Genomic DNA, 22457 nt, shown 5'->3' with positions numbered 1-22457 from the left:
TTGATTTTGAGGCTTTATGCAGCCCTGGTCTGTATCTGATTACATGCAAGTTGCTCTGTGACTCCTTACTGTACATTGATCAACTTGCTATAAATAGATAAAACGTGATAATCCACATTTAAACACCTTTTTATGTCATCTGAAATCTCACCGCTAGGTGGCGTTAAAGTATGTTTGATCACATGGGCCCGTAGTATTTGTCACTGTCACACTATTCTTTCACTGTAATGGCCTGCCTGTTTACTCACTGGCTTAGCCAAATGTTGGATCACGGTGCACATTTTCTTCATTTTCTTTCCCCCCACGGTGATAGTGGGTCCACCTCCACGTGTCGTTGAATGTGGGTGGTACACACTGATACCATCATGCCATCGATGAACCGGTTTATCCATGTTTTCTTCACTTGATGCTGTAGGCATTTTATTAAATGCATATTAACTTAGGAATGTATGACTATAGATTGTGACAGCAGATTTGAGCGATTCGGTTACTCTGAGTGTGTGTGAGTTTGTGAAATAAGAGTATTATTGTTGTTTTGAGTCAGGGCAGTGAAGTGAAGCTCAGCACTGGAGACGTGTCCCTTTTCAAAGGTAACACGTAAGCTCAAAACTTGTATAAGTGAGAAAATACACGCATTGGCCACTTCATTGGGTACAGCTGCTTGCTTATTAATAGGGGCCTTTCTAATTGGATTCTCTCCAGGTACTTGGACTGCGGGAGGAAGAAAGATTAGGTTAAGATTAGGTTAACTAGAGATTCTAAACTGTCCAGAGGTGTGAATGTGAGCACAAACATAGAGATGTTTTAGCCCTGTGACAGACTGACGACCCGTTCAGGGTATATCCTGCCTTTGATCCTATGACAGGTCGAATAGGCTCTCTTTCTTCCTTAAAGAAAAAAGGTTGAAATAATATGGTCAAGTTGACCTGGTGGAATTCAAACTGAGCATTAGAATGAGGAAGAAATGTGATTTAAGTGTATTTTAATGTGGTATTATTGTTGGTGTCAGACAGCTGAGTATATCAGAAACTGCTAATCTGCTGGGATTTTCACAACCATATCTAGGGTTTACAGAGAATGGTCTGAAAAAGAGAAAATGTCCAGTAAGAGGCAGTTCTTGCTGATTACAGTTGTTAGAGGAGAGTGGCCGACTTTGAGCAGGTAGGAAAGAAAAAGGTAACTAAAACAACCACTCATTTTTGAATGCATAATACACCAAACCTCATTAAACCTTTGCCATAAAAAATTAAAGCAAATGTGAAGTTTGAAATAGGTCTAACTCAGTACTAGCAAGGTGTACCTAATAAAGTGGCTGATTAGAGTATAGAGGATCACTTCTCAGCCTCTTATACTTTGTGCTGTGATCATCACTGTTGCATTGCCAGCAAGGCAAGGACACAGATATCAAACTTCGGAAAAGTCAAAAACCTCTCAGAGTCAGAGCTGACTGCCGGATTTATTCTGAGTCATTCACGGCGACAGATACTCACGAGTAGGAGATTAGTCAGGCGGCAGATCGGGTGTATTTCACAGCAGAATATGTGAGAACTACAGGCGCGTATAATGTGAAGCAGAAGTACACACATGTATTTGGTAGCACATTTATTTTGACACAAAATCCACAGTTTTCTGTTCAATAGAGTTAAGCAGACGTCTGCGTCCAATATCGCAGAATCTCAGTGATGATCAGTGAGATGGAAGAAATCTAAATACAACCCCACCTTCTAAAAAACAAAAAACAAAACAAAAAAAACCCCCAAACAAACAAAGCAAAAAAACATGATGGTGTGCAACCAAACAGACACAACAAACGTGAGAACATCTCACTCAGTATGCATCGGAAACCTCTGAATCTGCTTTACACCAAGATACAAAATCAACTTGATATCCATGATGACACGAAAAAGTTTTGGCTTTTTTTTTTTAAATCGACAGTTATTATGTTAACATTATACTCAACATTATCCTCACAATAAGCGACAGTGATTTTTAACAAGAAAACGGCACGGTTACTCTCTCACACATACGTACGACACGCTGAAGAGCCGCAGGTAGAATTGCACAAAGATACCTTCAAAGTACACCACATGTTGTAGTAATATTAATCGGAACTATTCCATGTACAGTCACATATACATACTGCTATATATGCTGCTGTCTCGTAGCTGCAGGAGTAGAAGGAGACAGTCTTGAGTTATCCTGAATCAAAAGGATTGGATGTTTTGTTTTTTGTTTTCTGGCAAAATGGTTCAACGGCTGTACCAATGTGAGGTTTGGTTTTTTTTTTGTATTTTTATTCAATTCTTTAACTTTTGGCATTACAAAATAAAATCAGTACAAATATATAGTAGATACTATCTTCAGAAGGAGAGAACAGTCCTTTACAGTCAAAACTCGAGCGAGGTAACAGTCTTATATCAGGCCTTGGCCAAAGAGTGGTAACAAAGGTAAAATCTGGGGCATATTTCTCCACACAAATTGGCTTCTGACAAGGCGAGACAAATCAAACCGCTTCTATTTACACTGACGTCAAATGAAAGCAGGAGTCGGGATACAATAAACCCCAGTGTGTGACTCCTATGTTTCACCATCTTGTTCAGGTTCAGTCATAGAAATTAAACATCCATCCATCCATCCGCTTTCCACCAGCTCATCTGGGGCTGGATCAAAAGGGAATCCCAAACCTCCCTCTCCCCAGCCACCTCCTTCAGCTCATTCGGGGAAAGCACCGAGGCATTCCCAGGCAGTGCTGAGGGACGTAGTGTCTCCGGCGTGGCCTGGGCCTACCCCGGGGCCTCTTTCCACGGGGGCATGCCCAGGAAATCTCACCCAGGAGGCATTCTAATCGGATGCCTGAACCACCTCAGCTAGTATCCGATAGATCCACACGCTAACTTTGTGTTTTTGTTAATAGCTTCTATGCCGGTAGTGCAGTGGTTGAACCTGTTGCCTCACAGCAAGAAGGTCTTGGGTTCAAATCCATGAAGTGTTTCTGGGAGTCTGCATGTTTTCCCTGTTCTTTCTGGCTTACTCTCAGACTCCAAGCATTGTAAATTGCCCATTCATATGAATATGAGACTGGCAACGTGTCCAGAGTGTACCCCACCTCTGCTCTATGGCAGCTGGCAAAGGCTCCAGCTAAGCCTCCATGACCCTGAACTGGATAAGCGGAAGAAAGTGGATGGATACTTTCTAAACTAATATCAAGAGGACGCCATATAAAAATGGTATTTTTTGGCCTCTTTTCTAAGTGTAAAATTTAAAACAGAATGATGCCCCTTAAGACAATTATCCTAATTAAAATCTACAATAAAATGTAAAAAAACTAAGCACTCACTAACCAAAGCGTCAGTGTCATTACAGCTCATTTGCTTCATGATCCATCACAGTTCAAAGGTTGTTGTAATGTGTGAAGTACAGAAAGAAAGCTGTGCGGCTCTTTTGCACAAATGAATGATAATTAAAGTCGAGGGAGAAGTCAAGGAGGCTCACAAACAGTCGTATCCAGGATTATCTAGCCTTGCTTCACTAAAGACAGACCAATACTCCAGGAGGAGAAGCGATTCTTGTAAAAATGACTTGTACAGCCTTGACCTTGAGCACAGTGTGGGTGAAGACACATCAGGTGATCACTGTGTTTCATTAAAATCTGACCAGTACTCTGGGAGGAGTATGGATTCTTGTGAATTGCGGTGGGACAAACGGACGACGGATGCCTCGCTATGGCGTAAGCGCACTTAACCTTCAGTCAGATGAGCTTAAAAAAAAATCAATACAAAACACTAAAGTTTAAGGTCAGTAACATGCAAGACACACACTGGGGCTTTAAAATACAACCCGATAATATAAGCTTGCACTTACGCCAAAGGCATTTTTTTTAAAAACTGCTGTGTTTGTACAATCGAGGGCCTTTGCCCAGCACAGCTAGCATATGAGTCATAAAGAGGTAAATGTCATTTCAGTTCATCTCATTTCCTGTCAGCCAGCATAAACCAGAATAAGGAAAAAAAGTGTGAATACTATTGCTAAATACTATTTTTGCAAGTCTCACATGTAATATGAGCATTTTAAAAAGAGACTGCTAAGTACTCTTAGAAAATATTTTCGCCATTCGATTTACAGCTATTCCTAATCCACACACACACGCACGCACACGCTCAGATTAGCTGGGAAACTACGGATTCCTAACAGAAAAATACTTTTTCAACTAGGCACCACTGATCAACGACACACATTACCTAAAACTAATGAAAATGAGAAGAAACGCAAGGCTCCAAAAAGGCTTTTTTGCCAGTATGTCCAGAGGATGAACCATCTCTGTCAGGCCATCAGCGAGTCACTGCAGAGGTGCTTTGAAGATGATCATCAAGAGATCATCAGAAAGCAAACTGCCACTCAAACTTCCATGCAAACTCACATCTGAATGTTCAAAAGAGCAAATGTGACTTGTTCTTTTTTAGGAGTGAACTGTGCTAAATTAGATTTCTCTCCACACTACTAAGAGTTAAAAGCTTTGCCCTTAGGCATTAAACAACTAGGGACACGAAAAAAGTGGCCTCCAGTCAGCGAACTACTGAGACCCTTGTCTCATAATAACAACTACGGCAAGACAAACATGTACAAATTGTGTTGTGAGACGCTCTCCGTTTATTTTTGAGCACATTGTTGTACTGACAGATAACTACGAGAGAGAACGTATGTGCTATCCCCCGCCAGGTGAGCATGGCAGGCTAATGTAATCCTTGGCCTTGCTCTGGATGTCAACTAGTCATCAACCAGGAGGCATTTAGAGAAAAACAGTCTGACTCTGCGAAATCCCGTTTTGCCACAGCAGTATTTAAAATAAAGGAGATTCTGTTCTGTGACTTCAGATGCTTCCATCGTACATTTACACCTTTGATATTTAACAAGCATCACTCGACACAAACAGTCGATGGGCACGTCTTTCCAAAGTGACTTCTCGAAGCACACGCCTACAGACTGGATTGCCACGCTGGCATAACTCTGTTATTTTTTTTCTTTTTGTTAAAAACAAACAAACAAACAAACAAAAAAAAGCTTTCAGTCGAGCATCATGCTATAAAAAAATCCTCAAAGAACAGCTTTGAGTGCGTTTTTTTGTTGCAATGCATAACCTTTTACATTCATTATCAGTTTAGGCTTAAAGTGTGCGCCTAGTAAAAAACTCAACACGAGGATTCAGAGTGATATTGCCTTGCAAAAGGCAGGAGCACGTTAAAACTGCACTGAACCCAAAGACAAACAGCTGGCTAAGTATACAGTATACTGATGTAACAGTCTGAAACTATAATGTATAACTACAATATCATAGTAAAGCTTTGCCACCTGCACATTTAATTAAAGTTTGTACCCGCCCCCCTTTTTAAAAAAATCTTTAAGAAGGAGGCAACATAAGACACAAGGTATAAAACACTGACCCACTGAATCAATCTATCTATGATAAGGGAAGTGGGCTCCAATAAAAAAAAGAAAAGGTCTTTCAATGTTTAAATGCCTAAAAAGATGACCAATATTTTATGTTAAAATGTGTGGATTTGACAAAAGTCAGAATATTTTATATCCACAGGCTGGCAGCCGGTGATACGAGCTCCATTTCAGAGCTAAAAATGCTGCTTCGATGCTTCGTACAGAGAAACACTGACAAACATTTTATCATAGTGGCTCTAGCAAGAAAAGGATGCAGAAAGTGGAATTATTTTTAGGATTTTGAGCCATTTGCATTTTAAGAAAAGAACACCTCGTACTCCACAACAAACCCAAATCATCTCTTATAAATCACAAGAACTTTGAGGTCTGGGGATCCCAAAATAAAATACAGAGACCCCCTCCTAAAAATGTTACTCATCCGATCTGATGGCTTGCAGACATTTCTGTAAGCTCTCCAAGACTTTTCTTCAGTGATCACATTTTTCACTTCTTAAGTCTTCATCGACAGGCGGATGACAAATTAAAGGAAAACCCAGAAGCTGTTGGTATAGTTCACTCGTCTTATTAACGTAGTAGTCTTCCAGGGTTGTCCCCGTCCACAGGGCGGTCCATCAGAGGTCACTGGGTGGTTGGATGAGTATGAAAATCATGTCAATAATTTTGCTAATGCCTGTGCAGTCACCTGATCTCAGCTCAGTTATACACTAATGGAAGATTTTGGAGACTTTCTACAACCATCATCCAAATGCCCCTTTTTTTTAAAGAAAAAAGGACAAAAAAAATAGTGTGCCATCCCTTCAGTAGATTTACAGAGATTTGTAGAACCAACACTAAGATGCAGTGAATCTGTTCTGATAGCTCAAATCTTCCCTAAGACCGATCGCTTTCTTTTTTTCCTTTAATTCGTCACTCATCCGGTTACACATGCTATCCCACTTTTCCTTCCTTCCATGGCTGTTTACTTACAGGGACTCCACAGTGATGATAGCCTCGTTTCTGTTAATGATGACGCTAGAAGGCGAAGAGACATGGCCGCGCTGCTCCGCGCAGTCGTCCGTGCTGGACGACTGTGCGGCGACCTTCTTTTGCTGGGAACAGTCCACGCCGTCCTGCAGCACCTTCTCCCCTTCCTTCACGACATCTTTCCCTCCCTTATCGAAGCGCCCCTTCTTTGGTTCCTCATCCTCTTGTTGCCCTCTTTTCACATGGCAGCGGCACACCTCAATACCCGAGTCACCCGTCAGCCGTCGATGCCGGAAATGGTCCTCCTCATCCTCGTCTTCGTCGTCGTCCTCCTCTTCTTCTTCTTTTTCCCTTTTTTGCTCCTCCTTGCCGCCGCAGTGCACAGAGACAGCCACGTTTGATAAGAGGAGAGCCTGCTTAGGAGCTGAGTGCAGGGGCCTGGTTTTTGGATCATGAGGTGACGTCTCTTCTTTCGCTCTCTGAAGAGCCATGGCTTCGAGTGGGTCCGATGGAACGAGAGGGTGGACTTGACCAGCGGGAATTGAAGATAGCAGCGAGAGGGGAGAGAGCGGAAGGCGAGAGGAGTGTGAAGGACGGGAGTGCAAAGTGAGAGCAAGTGGATGAGATGGAGGCGAGACTCCTTCACTACCGTTAGAGGAACATCTCTGCACCGGAATGACATCTGGAGTGACCGCAGGTATAACATCAGGTGGAACCTGCGAGGGTGGCGATGGCATCAGCGTGAAGGGGACCCCGACCCTTGGCACCACGGCCAAATCTCCTCCTGCTTCACTGGGCGTGGACATGTGGCTGCTGTCATACGTCTCATCCGTCACCTGGACAGAGAAGGAGGTGCTGGATGGGGAGGTGAGGGAGCAAGACTCACAGGAGCAGCTGGTGTAGTTATCAGAGCTCTGTGAGGAGGTCAGACCGCTGGGGCCGGGGCCCAAGTAGGGAGGGCAGGGGTGACGGTGGTGGTGATGATGGGGGTAAGAGGAGCTAGGACCTACTGTGGCACCTCCCTGCAGTGCAAAGATGGAGCTGTAAGGAGGGGGAGGGGTGCTGGGCTGCGCAACAACCTCCTCGTAAGAGGGCAACTTGAAGGAAGCCAGAAAACCTGTGACGAAAGAAACACACTTTTAGGCTTCAGCTCCGGGTACGCAGACTAGTGTTACATGTCAGTTAGCTTTCTCATGGGGTTATGCCTCATTGGTGTGGTGTGGCAAGCTCATTTGTAGTCAAAGCTTACTCCTCCCACATGCCAGGGCGGAGAGGGAGCTTCACGGTGAGATGGGTATGAGTGTGAACCTGCTGGCGTCACGCTCCTTTGGTTTTGTGTTATTTTTAGAATCTGTGAATTTTTCCTTCCCAATTTCTGTCTGAAGGTGTTTCTGCTATTCTAGCATGTGATGTCTATATTTTTCAAGTTTTGGGTTTGAATTCTTTACTATTCTATAGAGTGATCTCTGGCTTTACTTTATTCTTGTTCTCCTGAAGTCTTTTAGTTTTTGTGTTTTAGGTTCTTATCTCTGTTGTAAGTCGTTTTCCTTTGGGTCACAGTGGTCCCTCGTTTATTGCGGGAGTTACGTTCTTTTTTTTTTTTTTTTTTTTTTTTTAAATGACATCAGAAACAGCAGTATGCGACATTACGTGATGGCAGAGCTTCAGTTCATCCTTTGTCTTTTTTTTTTTTTTTCACACCCTGGAGGACGGGGCTGTGGCCCCCCCACACTCCCTAGCAGATCATTACATGGAGAAACCTTTGGAATGCAAGCATGCTGATCCACACAGGTATGCACACATGGGTATTCACAGACGCGGACTAAAGCTTTCTTGGCTGCTGCCTCAAAGCACACTGTGCGCTGTCTATCTTGCGTGCTGCACAATATCGTTTATTATTTAGTAAATATTGATATCTATGACTAGCTAGTTTATTGTGATGGTGCTTTGTTTTCTCTATTATTATGTTGCTCTTTGTTGTTTGCTGTCTCCTCTGTTTGTTTTTTTTGTTTGTTTGTTTTTTTCTCCATACAGGTGACCCAGGAGTTCTTTTTTTTTTTTTTCTCTCTCTCTTCCCCCCCCCTCTCACCGTCTCTTCTCCCCTTTGGTTTTCTTTCTTCCTCTCCCCCTCTTTCTCTCATTCATTCCCCCTGTCCTATTTATAAAAAAAAAAGAAAAAAAAAAAGAGTTACGTTCTAAAAATAACCCACGATAGGTGAAATCCACGAAGTAGCTAACTTTATTTTTTACATTATAGATGTTTTAAGGCTGTAAAACCCCTCACTATAGGGTTGTGCGATATGACCAAAATCTCATATCCCGATATAAGAATTTTATCGTCCCGATAACGATATAAATCACAAAAATGTAACATTTTCTGTAAATTCTGTGAATCTCGACTTGCCGGAAGTGTTTCCAGCTGCGCGTCATGTAGCTGGAGTCGAGTGTTTTAACCGATGCATGAAACGATACATTTTTAGACGCAAGTTGTAACGGCCGCTGTTTTCTTTGTGAGTATTTATTACACGACGTGCTGCAGGGAAAAGCCTGTTCTAACTTTTGAGTCTAAGGTTTATTTTTTAGCACCTGATGGCTCTTTTTTACTTGTCATCCGTAAATAATCTGCTCTTTCACGTGATTCAGTTTATTTTGAAAAGTCTCAACAGGATCTTGAGCTTTATTGTGAAAACTGTAAAAAATAAAATAAAATAAAAAAAGCATGCAAAATTGCACACAAAAAAATCTGTGAAACAGCAAGGCCGCGAAAGGTGAACCGTGTTATAGCACCACTGTATTTCTATTTTCCTTCCATAGTTAGTCACATCAAGACTCAAGAAACAACTTTTTTCCTATTACTTTCAGCAGTGCTTGTTCTCCAGCCGTCTTTCACTTCCCTAATTAACTCACAGTTTATAAATAGTTCAGTCTTCCTTATTGTCTGCTGTACCTCATGTTTCCCTTGAAAGTTTTCTAGCTCCTGTGTTTCATTTCTGTTGCTACATCAGTTATCAAAGTTTTGTATTTTCTAATACATGTCCATCAAAGCCTCCTCAGGCAAGCTGCAATAACATCTTTTAACAGATACTAAAACTCAGGATGTTTGCTCTCCATTTTTATTTTGTTTTAGTTCACAAAATTGGTTAATTCTTTTCCTTCCAAAAGTCTAGTTTTTATTTTTATTGTAGTTAACTAAAACTAGCTGTGCAAAAACATTTTAGTTAAGTATGAAACCTTGTGCTACATCTGGTGTTTGTTTACCACTTCTGGAATAGTTGGACGTATATGACGCAGCATGTGAAAGACCATCCAAAATGATAACCTTTAACTTTGTTTCCTAAAATGTCAAAACTTCTAGATTAACGTAATTTTTAACTGTGTCCATTCTTTGCGTGATCACGGTTTAATAACAATGCAAATAGGTTTCACTAGGTTTACAAGGAGCTGTCAATCGATCACAGTCCACACAGTTTTTCACCACAGGCAAAAGACGGAAAGCATCACTAATGGAGTAAATCTGCGGTAGACTTGAGAGATGTTTGCCGATAATAGAATTTAGATAACAAACATGTCCTCAAATGCATCTTTGCTCTGAGTTCTGTCTGTGCCTTTGGCTGGCTTTTGCGCTGCATCACACACTGGTGAGTTGCAAACAGACTGATGTGCACACCAAAAGCTTCTATATGAAGATTTTTACTCGCTGTTACATTACAAGCATGAGCCTCTTTCCTCAATTAAAAACTCCACAAAACAGTTCATTTAACAAAACACGCTTACATTTACTGCTTTATTACTTCCATATGATGCCTGTTAACAGACTTATTTTGAAGTATCTAAATGTAGGCATATTTCTATTTCCTCAGTGGTGCAAGGAAATCATAACGCATGCAAAGTCTGTGGAACTGATTAATTTAGTATTCAAAAGCTACAGCATGTGCGATTTAAAATGAAGCAAACATACTGAGGTCCAGCATTGATGAAGGGTAGTTGCAAGCGCCGTTGTAAGCGATCAGATTGATTTCTCTTTGCCTCTGCTGCTGTTGAATTCTCAGCTTGGCCCGGCGGTGGCGGTAAGCACAGAAACAGCTGAAGAGGATGAGCACCGTCCACAAGAGCCAGAACCCTGTAGAAAACAGGAAATGAGTGGCCATCGAGATAAAGAAAACAAACAAACAAAGGAAACGTAACCTTCAGGTCTGTTAGCTGAATTTCATCTCAGATTTACTCGGCTTTCACACAAGTTTTGCTTTTTTATCAAAGGACTCATTGAGCTTTCAGGCGCATCAGGTAACCAACAGCCCAGCGCACACACTATTCAAATTTTCTGTTTGTGCAAGCGAGCCAATCCTAAAACAGCTGTCTTAAAGACGGGGGAAGGACACATAAAAGCACCGCACCAAGGCACATTTCAATAAGGAGAGATAAGGAAGAACTGAACACGATTTATGGAGGAATGTGACTAGACTCTGACGACCTATCACGGCAGCGGGGAATCCCAGCAGCGATAGGATTTAGGACAGGAACACCCAGGGTGGTTGCGAAGATGAAGACTGAGGGTTGGGAAAGTGGTAGCAATGTAAAGACCAGAAAGCAGCCGAACCCCCAAGACGACAGATGATAGATTACAGATCTTCCTTACTGAACGTAAACATTAAGGATTATTTTAAACTGAACCATGTAAGAACTAGAAACACTCCAAGAGCGCAAACCTCCACCAAGAAAGGAAGATGTGTAACATCAAAGTGAGGTCAGAGGTCAAATATGACATAAAATCTGGATGCAAACTGTAATGTGAGATTTTGAATCCGAACATAACAGTATCATCTCCTACAGGTTGCCAATATTAACAAAATTAAAATTTTTGAAATTTGACCTTTGTTTGAATTTAAAGGAGAGGTCAGCGGTCCAAAGTAACATAATATTTAAAATCTCCATATATCGTTCCCTATATGTCCATATGCTGTCAATAAAAACACTTTAGCCTTCAGATCAATCTACTGAATTTAACCTCCTAAGACCCGAACTCTTTCATGGCATGCATTTTTAAATTCTCTTTGCCATTTGGGCTGATTGGGACCTGATTAATGTAAAAACAAAGAATTACCAGATTTTTTTTTTTTTACCTGATTTTTGTTTCTGAGAGAAATGAGATCCACATATGAGGATATTTGCTTTAAATTTAGATAGAACAGAGGTAGTATAATGTCCTCGTAAGTGGAAATCAGGCCCTTGTAGAGCAAAATTTTGTATTTTGGTCTAGACAACCCAAAATGTGATGACCACATATGTGGACGCCAGGTCCTAGGAGGTTAAAGTAGAGGTCAAATGTGACAATGTGGTATTTCCTATGTTTTTGCAGTACACATCTAATTTGTAAGCATCATAGTTTCTAGGTTAGAATGTTTTTTGTCAGTTTTCGACCATTAAATCATTAAGTTGACATCGAAAGTAGTGCTTTAATGGGTCTATTAAAAGAAACCAGAGATTTCTTCTGGTTCTTCCTGTTAAAAGGGAGTTTTTCCTTTGAACTGTCACCAAGTGCTTGGTCATCTGGGGTTGTCTGAGTGTTTATTATGATGATGATGATTATGATTATGATTATGATTATGATTATGATTATTATTATTATTATTATTATTATTATAATAATAGGGTCATGTTGTTGTGATTTGGTGTTACATAAATAAAACTGAATTGAATGTAAGCCAAATTTTAATGGATTGTTAACATGACCCCACTCTACACGCCTACGATGTTTTATCAGAATTCATTCGAAGCTTTTTAATGTACCACGTTTACAGACAGGAAGAATGACAGCTACCAAAGGCTATAAAAAACATCACCTCCTTGGCGGAGGCAACAACATTAGTAGATTATGAGACCAGGACTTTAGAGCTGCAGGTAAGCATAATAGGACACCTTGAATGTTTCCCAGCAGGTCTGAGTAATGAACGATAAACAGCCATTAAATCAGAACCCTTTCCTCAGTAGCACAGCAGAGAAGAAGCGGTCAGTTGACTCACACCAGAGTTCATAGTAGTAGGTGCAGCAGCCCGTCTCCCCGCAGCAATGTCCCGTTTCACACAGGTAACCTGGACTGTTGTTCACTCCAGGACAGTACTTTGGATGCCTCGCCATCTAATAGATAAAACACCACATCGCAATGTAACCACAGTGGAAATATTGTAGGAAGGTCTAAACTGGAGCCCAGTGCTAATCGTTGCACCGCCAAGATGTCCAAAATCCAAAATCCACTGTGGAAACTCTGATCAGAAAAAAAAAAAATAGTAAAATTACAGTAAATCTATTTAGCTTGCCTGTATAGATAACACATCTGGTATTCCTATGCTCTATCAATTTCTTCCCCCACTCCAATTACAAAGCAACATTTGCTTAATTTGTAGATGATGTCCCCTCTCTCTCTTTCTCTCTTTTTACGTCTATTTTGGTTTTGGTGTTCACAGATGGATCATGAAGTTAACCATTTATTAGTTGTGTCTTTCTGTTGTTTGTTAATGAAGCACACAGTAAGTCTAACCAAACTTTAAACTACTGATACACACACACTTTTATGTGTACCTGAAACCCTAGAAATAAAAAATAGTTATCAAAAGCATCATCAGGTGAAAAGTATTATTTTATATTTCATATTAAATCTCTGATACTTTTCTGTTAACAATGAAATAAACAGTTATTGCATCTGTAATCTTACTTTTTATATGAGTGCATATTTAATGGCAGCTGCGGGTAAAAAAGTATTTTAAAAAATGTTTTAAAAAGCCTCCCACCTTATTGATTGTGCTCATTTCGATCTGTTTCACAGGCACCTATAGTGAGAAAGGGAAGAAACTAAAGCAAGTGAAAACCCAAACATTAAAAATGTGCACATCATAAAAAGCCAGCAAATTTCAAAGCTTTTACATTATAACAACCTCAATGAGCTCAGACACTTGAGCAAAGCCATAAACCATACTAATAAAGCACTGAGGAGAGGTTGCTAAATCTGTCATGTGCATAGTTACCACACAAGACCCAAGTGCTAACAAATAATTATGCATTACTATAGCAACCACTGAGGAAAAGGCTCTGAGGCCTTTTTACCCGTGTGGACAATATTTAGTTGTGGTTAAAGGTTGAACTCCCTACCGTAGCTTCTTCGGTTACATCCAGCCCTTGCAGGGACATAGTCATCTAGTAAAAGGCAGAGAGAGAAAACAGTTAAAATGGAGCTTAAAAAAAGTAAAGGGAAAACAAAAGATATGATGTGTTGTTATTACAGTAATTCAAGCATATAAAGTTGGCCACTAAAGACCCATTTTCCAGTATTAAGCCGGTGGCTACTACTGACTTTTCAAGAAGAAAGAAGGGAAGGTCGCTCATACAACCGTTCCCTGTGCGCTCCCCGTTTCAAATACATGCCTGTAACTACCAATTATTTTCATTACTCATTAATCTGTTAGTTAACTGTTAGAGTCATAAAACATCAGAAAAGTACCCCACGTCTATTCTCAAAGCTCAGCTTCACTCATATTTTGATTGAAACAGTGCTGATCACAGTCTGCATACTTTGTGTGTGTACAATGCGCACATATCTGTGCAACTATTCTGAGTAAGAGAATCACCTCTGCTCTCTATTCATGTCAGTGACCTAAACGTTCATGAATAATCCAACTCCACATGCTTCTCTGACAGTGAAGCGTATTTAGCCAAGAGACACTTGTGTTTACTGTTATTTAGTATAATATGTGGCACACAACTCTGCAGTACTGTATAGTATCCACTTGCAACACCTGATGCATCCACAGGGCAATTAACATTGCATCACAAAACATTATGTGACATTAGTGGAAGAATATCAACCTGACAAGGGCAGACAGGCTCCAAATAAGTACCTGGCATTATAGCAGACACAGGAAAGGATACATAACTCACATTTTTCTCATCAGAAACTGGTGCGGTTGTAGATAGAAATATGTGTATATGATTACAACCGCTTTCCTTGAGATGCTTTTATAGAAAACTGCTTTTCAATTCAATTTTATTTATATTACACCAAATCACAACAGCGGGAAAAACGTTGTTTCAGGAAGAAACCTGAAACAACGTTTCTTCCTGGGGGTGACGGGAGGGATACAGGAGAAAAGACACACTGTGGAAAAGAGCCAGAGATTATTAATAACTAATGATTAATCCAAAGTAAATGTAGAGTGCTGTATAAACAGTGTGAGTGTGAGTAGGTGAAAAAAGATAGGTGGAAAAGAAACAGTTCAGATAGGAATCTTATGGGAAGCCCTCCAGCAGCCTTGGCTCGTTGCAGCATAACTAAAGGAGGATTCAGGGTCACCCGATCCAGCCCTAACTATATACTTTATCAAACTGGGAAGTTTTAAGCCTAATTTTAAAATTAAAGAGGGTGTCCGTCTCCTGAATCCAAACTGGGAGCTAGTTCCACAGAAGAGAAGCCTGAAGGCTGAAGGCTCTGCCTCCCATTATACTTTTAAATATGCTAGGAACTACAAGTAAGCCTGCAGTCAAGAGGGAGCCACTAAAGAGAAACTAATATGCTTCCTTTTTCTAGTCTCTGTCAGTAGATTTGCTGTAGTATTTTGGATAAACCAAAGGCTTTTCAGGGTGGCACGGTGGTTAGCACTGTTGCCGCACAGCAAGAAGGTCCTGAGTTCAACTCCACCATGAGGCCGGGGTCTTTCTGTGTGGAGCTTGCATGCTCTCCCCATGTTTGCGTGGGTTCCCTCCAGGTTCTCTGGCTTCCTCCCACAGTCCAAAGACATGCAGTTTGTGGGGATCGGTTAATTGATTAATCCAAATTGCCCAGCGTGAATGGTTGTCTGTCTCTGTGTGTTAGCCCTGCCACAGACTGGCAACCTGTCCAGGGTGAACCCCACGTCTCACCCTATGACAGCTGGGATAGGCTCCCGCGACCCTGAAAAGGATAAGCGGAAGGGAATGGATGGATGAAGGCTTTTCAGTGAGTTAAGGGCAACCTGATAATAACAATGCATTACAATAGTCCAGCCTAGAAGTATTAAATGCATGATCTAGTGTAGAGCTGGGCGATAGAACGATAACGATATGTATTGCGAAATTAACTTTTCTATCGAGGAAAAGTTAAACTATTGCGACAGGCCTCGTCTCTCTTGTCCTCTTTAAAAAAAAAGAAAAAAAAGAAAAAAAAAGAACAACAGCCAATCCAAATTAAGTAGCGCAGAGCCGAACCAATCACAGCCGCAGCGTCACGTCACGTGACTTGTTACGTACAGCACAAGTGCCAAGCCGCACATGTGTATTTGTTTGAAGCAGCCAGCCGCCGTGCCGCCCGGGTAATGGAGGAAATGAGTGTGCCGACTAGAGAAAAATCAACCGAGAGCGTGACCGAAGGTTACCGAAGAGAAAACAGATGATGGTTCCAATGCCGGAGAGATTGTCGAACAGAAGGGCCATAGAAGTTCCGTAGTGTGAAGGTATTTCGACTATTTCAAGTCTGACAAAAAACAGAGTAGCGTGCACTGTAAATTGTGCCGAAAGCAAGTCTGGAAATACAATAAAGCGGTGCATGCTCAATCTCTGACTGGAAGCGCTAATTCGTCATTCGGCTTTTGTCAGACTAAAGTAACTGTTAAAACTGTTTGAAAAGCTCAGCTATACAACAAGGAGAGATTGATAATTTCCTTTTAGTTCTCAGTTTATTTGATATTGACAAAAGTTAGTCAATTTTGTCTGTTCTTCTGTAAAACAAACTAAGATTTATTTTTAGAATTAATATTTTGTTTCTAAGTGGAATTGACAATTTAGTCTGTTTCGTTTGTTCTATTTTGAAACTTAAACGCTTTAGCGGCTGCCTTTTGTGTAGTTTGCAATATTTGCCTTTATTTATCTGAAAAAGTCTCATGTTCCTTAAGTACATCTACCCTGTTGAACTTATTATGGGAAATAAATATTTAAATAAAAACAAGCTGCTGATTATTTCACATTTTACTTGTGAGCAACGGCACATTTAAATCTTACAAATATAGTTATTTGGCTTATATCGTGATAATATCGTTATCGCCTGAAATGAAAAAAACATATCGTGATATGAAAAAATCTTATATCGCCCAGCTCTAATCTAGTGTTTCAGTGTCACTCTGAGACAGGATGTTTCTCATTTTAGAGATGTTGTGGAAATGCAAGAAAGCAGTCCTACATATTTGTTTAAGATGCGTTTTGAAAGGCATATCCTGGTGAAAAAATAAATGAATAAACCCCAAGAGTCCTTAGTGTTCCTGGAGGCCATCCAGAGTAAGCATCTGGTTAGACACCATGTTTCTAAGATTTCTAGTACCAAGTACAATGACTGACTTTAGAAGCAGGAAATTAGGGCCTCATTGTCTTTGATACAGTATTTGGCATTTGTCATCTAGCTTCATGGATAGATAAAGCTGGATGTCATTTGCATAACAGTGAAAGTATATGCTATGCCCTCGAATGATACTGCCTAAAGGAAGCATGCATAATGTAAACAGAATTGGACCTTGCACAGAACCAAGTGGAACTCCATAATTAACCTTAGTGTGTGAAGATGACTCCCCATTTCCATGAACAAATCAAAGTCTATTAGATAGATACAAAATGTTAAAATTTCCATAAAAACAATTCCTGGATTCTAATCTTGATGTACCAACCAGGCAAAATCTTTCCCTCCAAATATCAATATCAATTCCATTTTTGATTTCAGTTTTAGCTATCCAGCACCAGTTTACAGTAACAGTTGTCTCAGGGTGCTGTATATTATAAATTAAAGCCCCTATATTGTTAGTAAGAGAACCCTAATCCTCACACAATCCATTGTAAGCAAGCATTTGGTGACAGTGGGAAAGAAGAACTGCTGTTTTAACAGGATGAAATCTCCAGCAGAAGCAGCCTCAATGAGGGGCAGCCATCTACCACATGGATATAAGAGGAAGTACTAAGGAAAATGAAGGGAAGTATAGGGGAACCACAAATGATAAACAAGGCAATAAACAAAGAGGCAGCAGATAATAGTTTCTGACATGCAGTAGTTGGATATGTTGTTTGTCCCTTCTCTTTCAGCTCTCTTTTATAATTTAGGCTTACGCCTTTGGAGGTTAACTAGAAGATTGGATGTGGTAATGAGATGACCCTCAACAAACTGGGAGCTGAAGGCTCTGCCTCCCATTCTGCTTTTAGAAACTCAAGGAATCAAAAGTAAGCCTACAGCTTGAGAACAAAGTACTCTCTTAGGATATTATGACACTATGGCGTTTAAAGATATAATAAGGCCTAACAGGATTTTGTTTTTTAAAAAGAAAGATTTTAAAATGAATTCTGGACAAATACAGTAGAGATTCTTCTGTGAACTGATAAATATTGGGTTATGTTACCTACCGTTGCAAATACCAGTGTCAAATGTAACAACCTCTGGGGACTTGGCCTATACTGATGGAAAACATAAAGAGTCAAGACAGGAAATGTTCTGTCATAAATACCATCAGGTTGAGTTCCTATGTGCTTCCTGAGAGGTAAGCCCACCACACGGCACAGGATATGCATACAAGTGTGATGAGAAGTCATTCAGGCTTCCTCAGATACCGCAGACTAACCACAAATGATTTCCACCCAAGGGTCCTGACAAGTCTCCATAACTTTGCTTACAAAACCCCCCAAAAGAATAGTAAAAAACAAACAAATAAACAAAAAAAAAACAAAAATTATGTGCAAATGGCATCATTTTACTTTCAAAGCTTTTCTTAGCAAAGTCAACCAGTTCCCCAATGTTTAAAATGTAAACAGACCAAGTTCCTCGAGCAGGAAGAACACTGAGGAGGCTCAAGTGTTATACACAAATATTTACTGCAACAAGGCCAACCAAGGAGGACAGAGTGCAACAAAACAGGTCAACATGTGAAACCACCGTCCAATACGACAACAGGACACATTTATACAAACACAACTCATTCATGTGTACTGCACAGTTTTTCCCTCTCTGAAATAGTGCAGGTAAAGTGCTGTGAAAAGTATTTGCACCTTTCCTGATTTCTTTTTTCCCTCCATATTTATTACACTTACATGTTTCAGATGTTTTTAAATCATGATTTGTCCAAACCTACCTGGCACTATGTGAAAAAGTAATTGCCCCCCTTGTTAAATCATGAATGAACCACATTGACCATATGAGTTCAGTTTTACTTGCCACACTCTGGCCTGATTAATGGTGGACCTGTTGAATCAAGAAATCACTTAAACAGAGCCTGGAAAGGGTACAAAGCCAGTTATAAAGCTTTTGGAGTCCACAGAGTCACAGTGAGACCTATTATTCACAAATACAGAAAAACGATTATTTGTCTGCAGACAGACGCTGAGTCGCTACACTCCTGCATGTATGCTCAGTAGGCACCACTGAGTGTCTCTGGTAAATGACCTCTGAGAGACCCCTCCTCAGACTGACCTCTTGTGACCCTGCCTAAGGAAATAATTATCAGCAACTGGAAGCCCAAAATAACCATTGTGTAAAACACTCTAGTATTCAGACCTTTCTCTAGCACATTCCACTTCAGAGCCTTAAAATGCTCCACACTTTATATTTTCTCATGACCAAGCTGAATTTTAGTTAAAAAGTCAATGCAACAGCATCAGCAAAGCTTCTTTATTTTACCCTCAAAAAGTCATATTCATTCACTTTCATTTCCCTTAGTTATCCATGCCTCAGCAGTTTGAGAGTCACTGCAATGCTACAGTAAATAATTACTCACAATGTCAACCATCACAAATACAAACAACCTAAATGGAGCCCTATTTATCAACCGAACAGAGACACCCAATTAATCTGCCTGTGAAATAAACCACACAGAGTAACAACAGCAATCAACAATTAATCAGAAGACTAGCAAACAAAACAACGTTACGACCTGCCTGTGAGAAACTCAGCGGCTGGTAGAGAGGGGGAAACTTATCCATATCATGGAACCGCAATGTGTGGGAGAAGCAGCAATGACATTTAAAATCATATCCAGCCAGAGGTCAAAGACACACTTTTATGTTTCCATGGAGTTGCAAGACACTCAACTCAAGACACTCACACACTCAACGGCATAGCAGGTACGGTACTTTCCCTCGTTTCCCTAAGGGTCACTGCAACGGATGGATTTTTAAAATCTTAACAACATCAACAGTTTGCATATTACGATGAGTAATTGACTATAAATAAATAAAAGCAGCTCTTGTGAGTCTTTTTATTAAAGTAAGATCAAGCTATGTAAAAGCTTAATTGTAAAAAAAAAAAAAAGTTGGGATGTTGAGTAAAACTTAAATAAAAATAGAATCAATGATTGCAAATCTCATAAAATTGTACTGCAGGCAGGCCAGTTCAGCATCTGAACTCTTTGATTTGGAAGCCATGCTATGTCATAGATGCAGTTTAGCGTTGTCTTGTTGAAATATGGAAGGCCTTCTCTGAAAAAGGCATCTTCTGGATGGGAGCACATGTTGCTCCACCATTAATGCTAAACTCTTTCAGCACTGAGCGAGTCTTTCCAGATGTGAAAACTGCCACGTCGACAGGTGCATGCCATCAGCGATGCTGACCTTTGAACTGAGCACTGATAACAAGCTGGATGCTCCTTTTCATCTTTAGTACGGAAGACGTGGTGTCCTTGTTTTCCAAAAACAAGTCTAAAACGTTAATTTCTCTGACCACAGAAAAGCTTTTTTTAAAATACACCACAGTCAAAGAGCTTTGGTCCAGAGAAAGATGGACTTTCTGGATAATGTTCCCGTCTGGCTTTGTTTTTGCTTGATAGAGTTTTAACGTGCCTTTGTGCATGGCATGGTGAATTGTGTTCACCATGATTTCTGGAAGTGTTCATGAGCCCCTGCTGTGATTTCCATGACAGAATCATTCCTGTTTTTAAATGCAGATCCACTTGAGGGCTGGAAGATCGTGAGCTTTTTGGCCTTGTTCAATGCACACAGAGATTTCTCCAGATTTTCACAGTCTTGATGATATTATGGATTGTATATGATGAGATATTCAAAGTCTTTCCAATTTTACATTGAAGAACATTATTCTGAAATAGTTCTGCAACTTGTAGACAGCTTTCTGCATTACTGGTGAACCTCTCCCTGCCTCCCTAAGATGCTCTTTTTATACCCTATGATGTTACTGATCTGTTTCCATTTAACCAAATTATTTGGAAAATTTTCTTCCAGCTTTCTTTTTTAGCACCACATACTTTTCCAGCTTTTTGCTACCCACATTTCCGCTTTGAAATGTGCTGCTGTCTTAAATTCTTAAATTCAATTCAGCTAAATTTTTTCATGATAAAGTAAAATGTCTCAGTTTAAACATCTGATGTGTTTTATATGTTCGACTGCAAATAAAATATAGGATTATAAGATCTGCATTTTACACAGTCTCCCAATTCATTTAGAACTGGAGTTGTATTCACTGAATACTTTCAGACAACACACTCAAAGCAGAGAACAACACAGTCATTGAACAAACCACTTCCCCAGTTCAGTAGAATAATGTTCTTCTTCTTAACAGCCAAGAATCACAAGGTGTCTTGCATTAAAAAGCTCTTGTTTGTCCATTTGCAGGTTTTTAAGCCACATTGCTAAACAAGGAATTTTTACTTGTCCACAAGTCTTGAAAACTACAATCTAAAACTGAAATACGGCAAATCATAACCAAAAATTCATTAATTTAGTGTCTAAGTTTAAATTAATATAAACCAAGAATCTTTGCTTTTTCTTAAAGGATTTGCACACCAATCCTGTTATGTCTAAGATATTCGTTGTACACGACCACGTCTACAAGTCAAACTTACAGATATTTTGCATTGGCCACAGACTTACAGACAGCCTTCCCAATGTTAAAAATAATTAAATATAAAATAAAACAGAGACCTAAGCTGACTGACTGCAGTGGTGCACAAATACACGTGCTGTCTCGTGTATGTCACAGATGTAATGACCAAAAGGTGACGAAATAAAAATAATAATAATATGCCGAGGTCACTGCTGTTTGTCAACAACCCCACAGGCCGAGGGAAGCATGTTGCTCTGCAGAACAGCTGCTGACAGCTGCGTGCGCATCAAATGTAAAGCTGTGCAGTGCATTACCTCCATAGTCTGCAGCCCGTGGCAGAAAGTCAGCGTTTTCTCTGGATCCATGGCTAAACCCTCATCACCACTGTCCCATTCCACAGACAAGACAGCATCCCCATCCGCCATTCCCCCCAAACGGGCTGATGCCCCTCCCCGCCTGCACGCTCCGGTGTACTGGGGCCGCTCTCTCGGTGTATTTTACGGCTGGACCTGCGCAAATTCACAACACAGACGGCTCAGTCGGCTCCTGTTGTTTGCTGTAGTAGAAGGAAGATGTTTCACTCGTAGAGACGGACGGAGCCGAGCATGATGTCATGCTTTTTTTCCCCCAGCCACCACAGTACTTACACGGGAGCGCTGTATGCTTTGATTGGCCGGAGCTCCCAGCAACAGCCTCAGAGAGGCTGCTTTCACGGTCCACACGGTGTTGCTCTATTAAACACAAATATAACCACAACGAAATAAATAGTGGCAAAAATATAAGAGCTTTGCCCGGGTATGTTTTTTTGCTCAGGCAAAATAAATGTCTGAATCTACTTAGTTTATATAAATATTAACAAATTAGTAGTGAAATTATGAAAATAATGTTCTTAAGAGCTCAACTTTTGTAAAACTTTTGCAGCACACCTACCTGTATCAGATGCGAGTTAAGTTTTCAGTTCTATTTGACATTATTTAATAATATAACTTCCAAATAAACTGCATGCATCGCAACATTTCGGAACGCTTATTTACAACGGAACTGCTTCGATACTGTAATTATTAGCCGCAAAAAGCTGTGACGGCCTCCTAAGGCTAAATTGCTTGTTAAGTCCCAGCCAATCAGAATGCCCCCTGTTGCCACGAGGAGGCTGCTGGCGTGCAGCACGAGCGGAAACGACCGCTGCTGAAGGACGGTGACATTGATTGATAGATCGATTTATTTA

The 22457-nt window shown here is 40.4% G+C and overlaps 1 protein-coding gene across 2 annotated transcripts; it reads right to left on the bottom strand.

Annotated features, from left to right (window-relative positions):
- Window positions 1-1587: 1587 nt before the first annotated feature.
- LOC147327722 (uncharacterized) lies at window positions 1588-21947 on the bottom strand. Of its 2 annotated transcripts, XM_086295583.1 has the most exons (7): window positions 21880-21947; window positions 21547-21741; window positions 13555-13599; window positions 13197-13235; window positions 12432-12546; window positions 10370-10531; window positions 1588-7528 (listed from the first exon to the last, which is right to left on the bottom strand). In XM_086295583.1, exons 2-7 carry the CDS (start codon window positions 21655-21657, stop codon window positions 6411-6413), a joined length of 1590 nt encoding a protein of 529 aa, XP_086151709.1. In that variant the 5' UTR covers window positions 21658-21741; window positions 21880-21947; the 3' UTR covers window positions 1588-6410. The 2 variants fall into 2 exon arrangements, with proteins under 2 accessions (XP_086151709.1, XP_086151708.1); XM_086295582.1 differs by lacking the exons at window positions 21547-21741; window positions 21880-21947 and adding an exon at window positions 17812-18615.
- Between the last annotated feature and the right edge of the window lie 510 nt (window positions 21948-22457).

The sequence above is a fragment of the Aulonocara sp. 'chitande type north' Nkhata Bay genome, linkage group LG6, assembly GCF_057382095.1.
Source record: "Aulonocara sp. 'chitande type north' Nkhata Bay isolate Kocher_YH1m ecotype deep benthic linkage group LG6, A_spYH_male_GT1.1, whole genome shotgun sequence".
Classification (NCBI taxonomy): Eukaryota; Metazoa; Chordata; class Actinopteri; order Cichliformes; family Cichlidae; genus Aulonocara; species Aulonocara sp. 'chitande type north' Nkhata Bay.
This window is presented reverse-complemented; position numbering and strand designations above follow the sequence as displayed.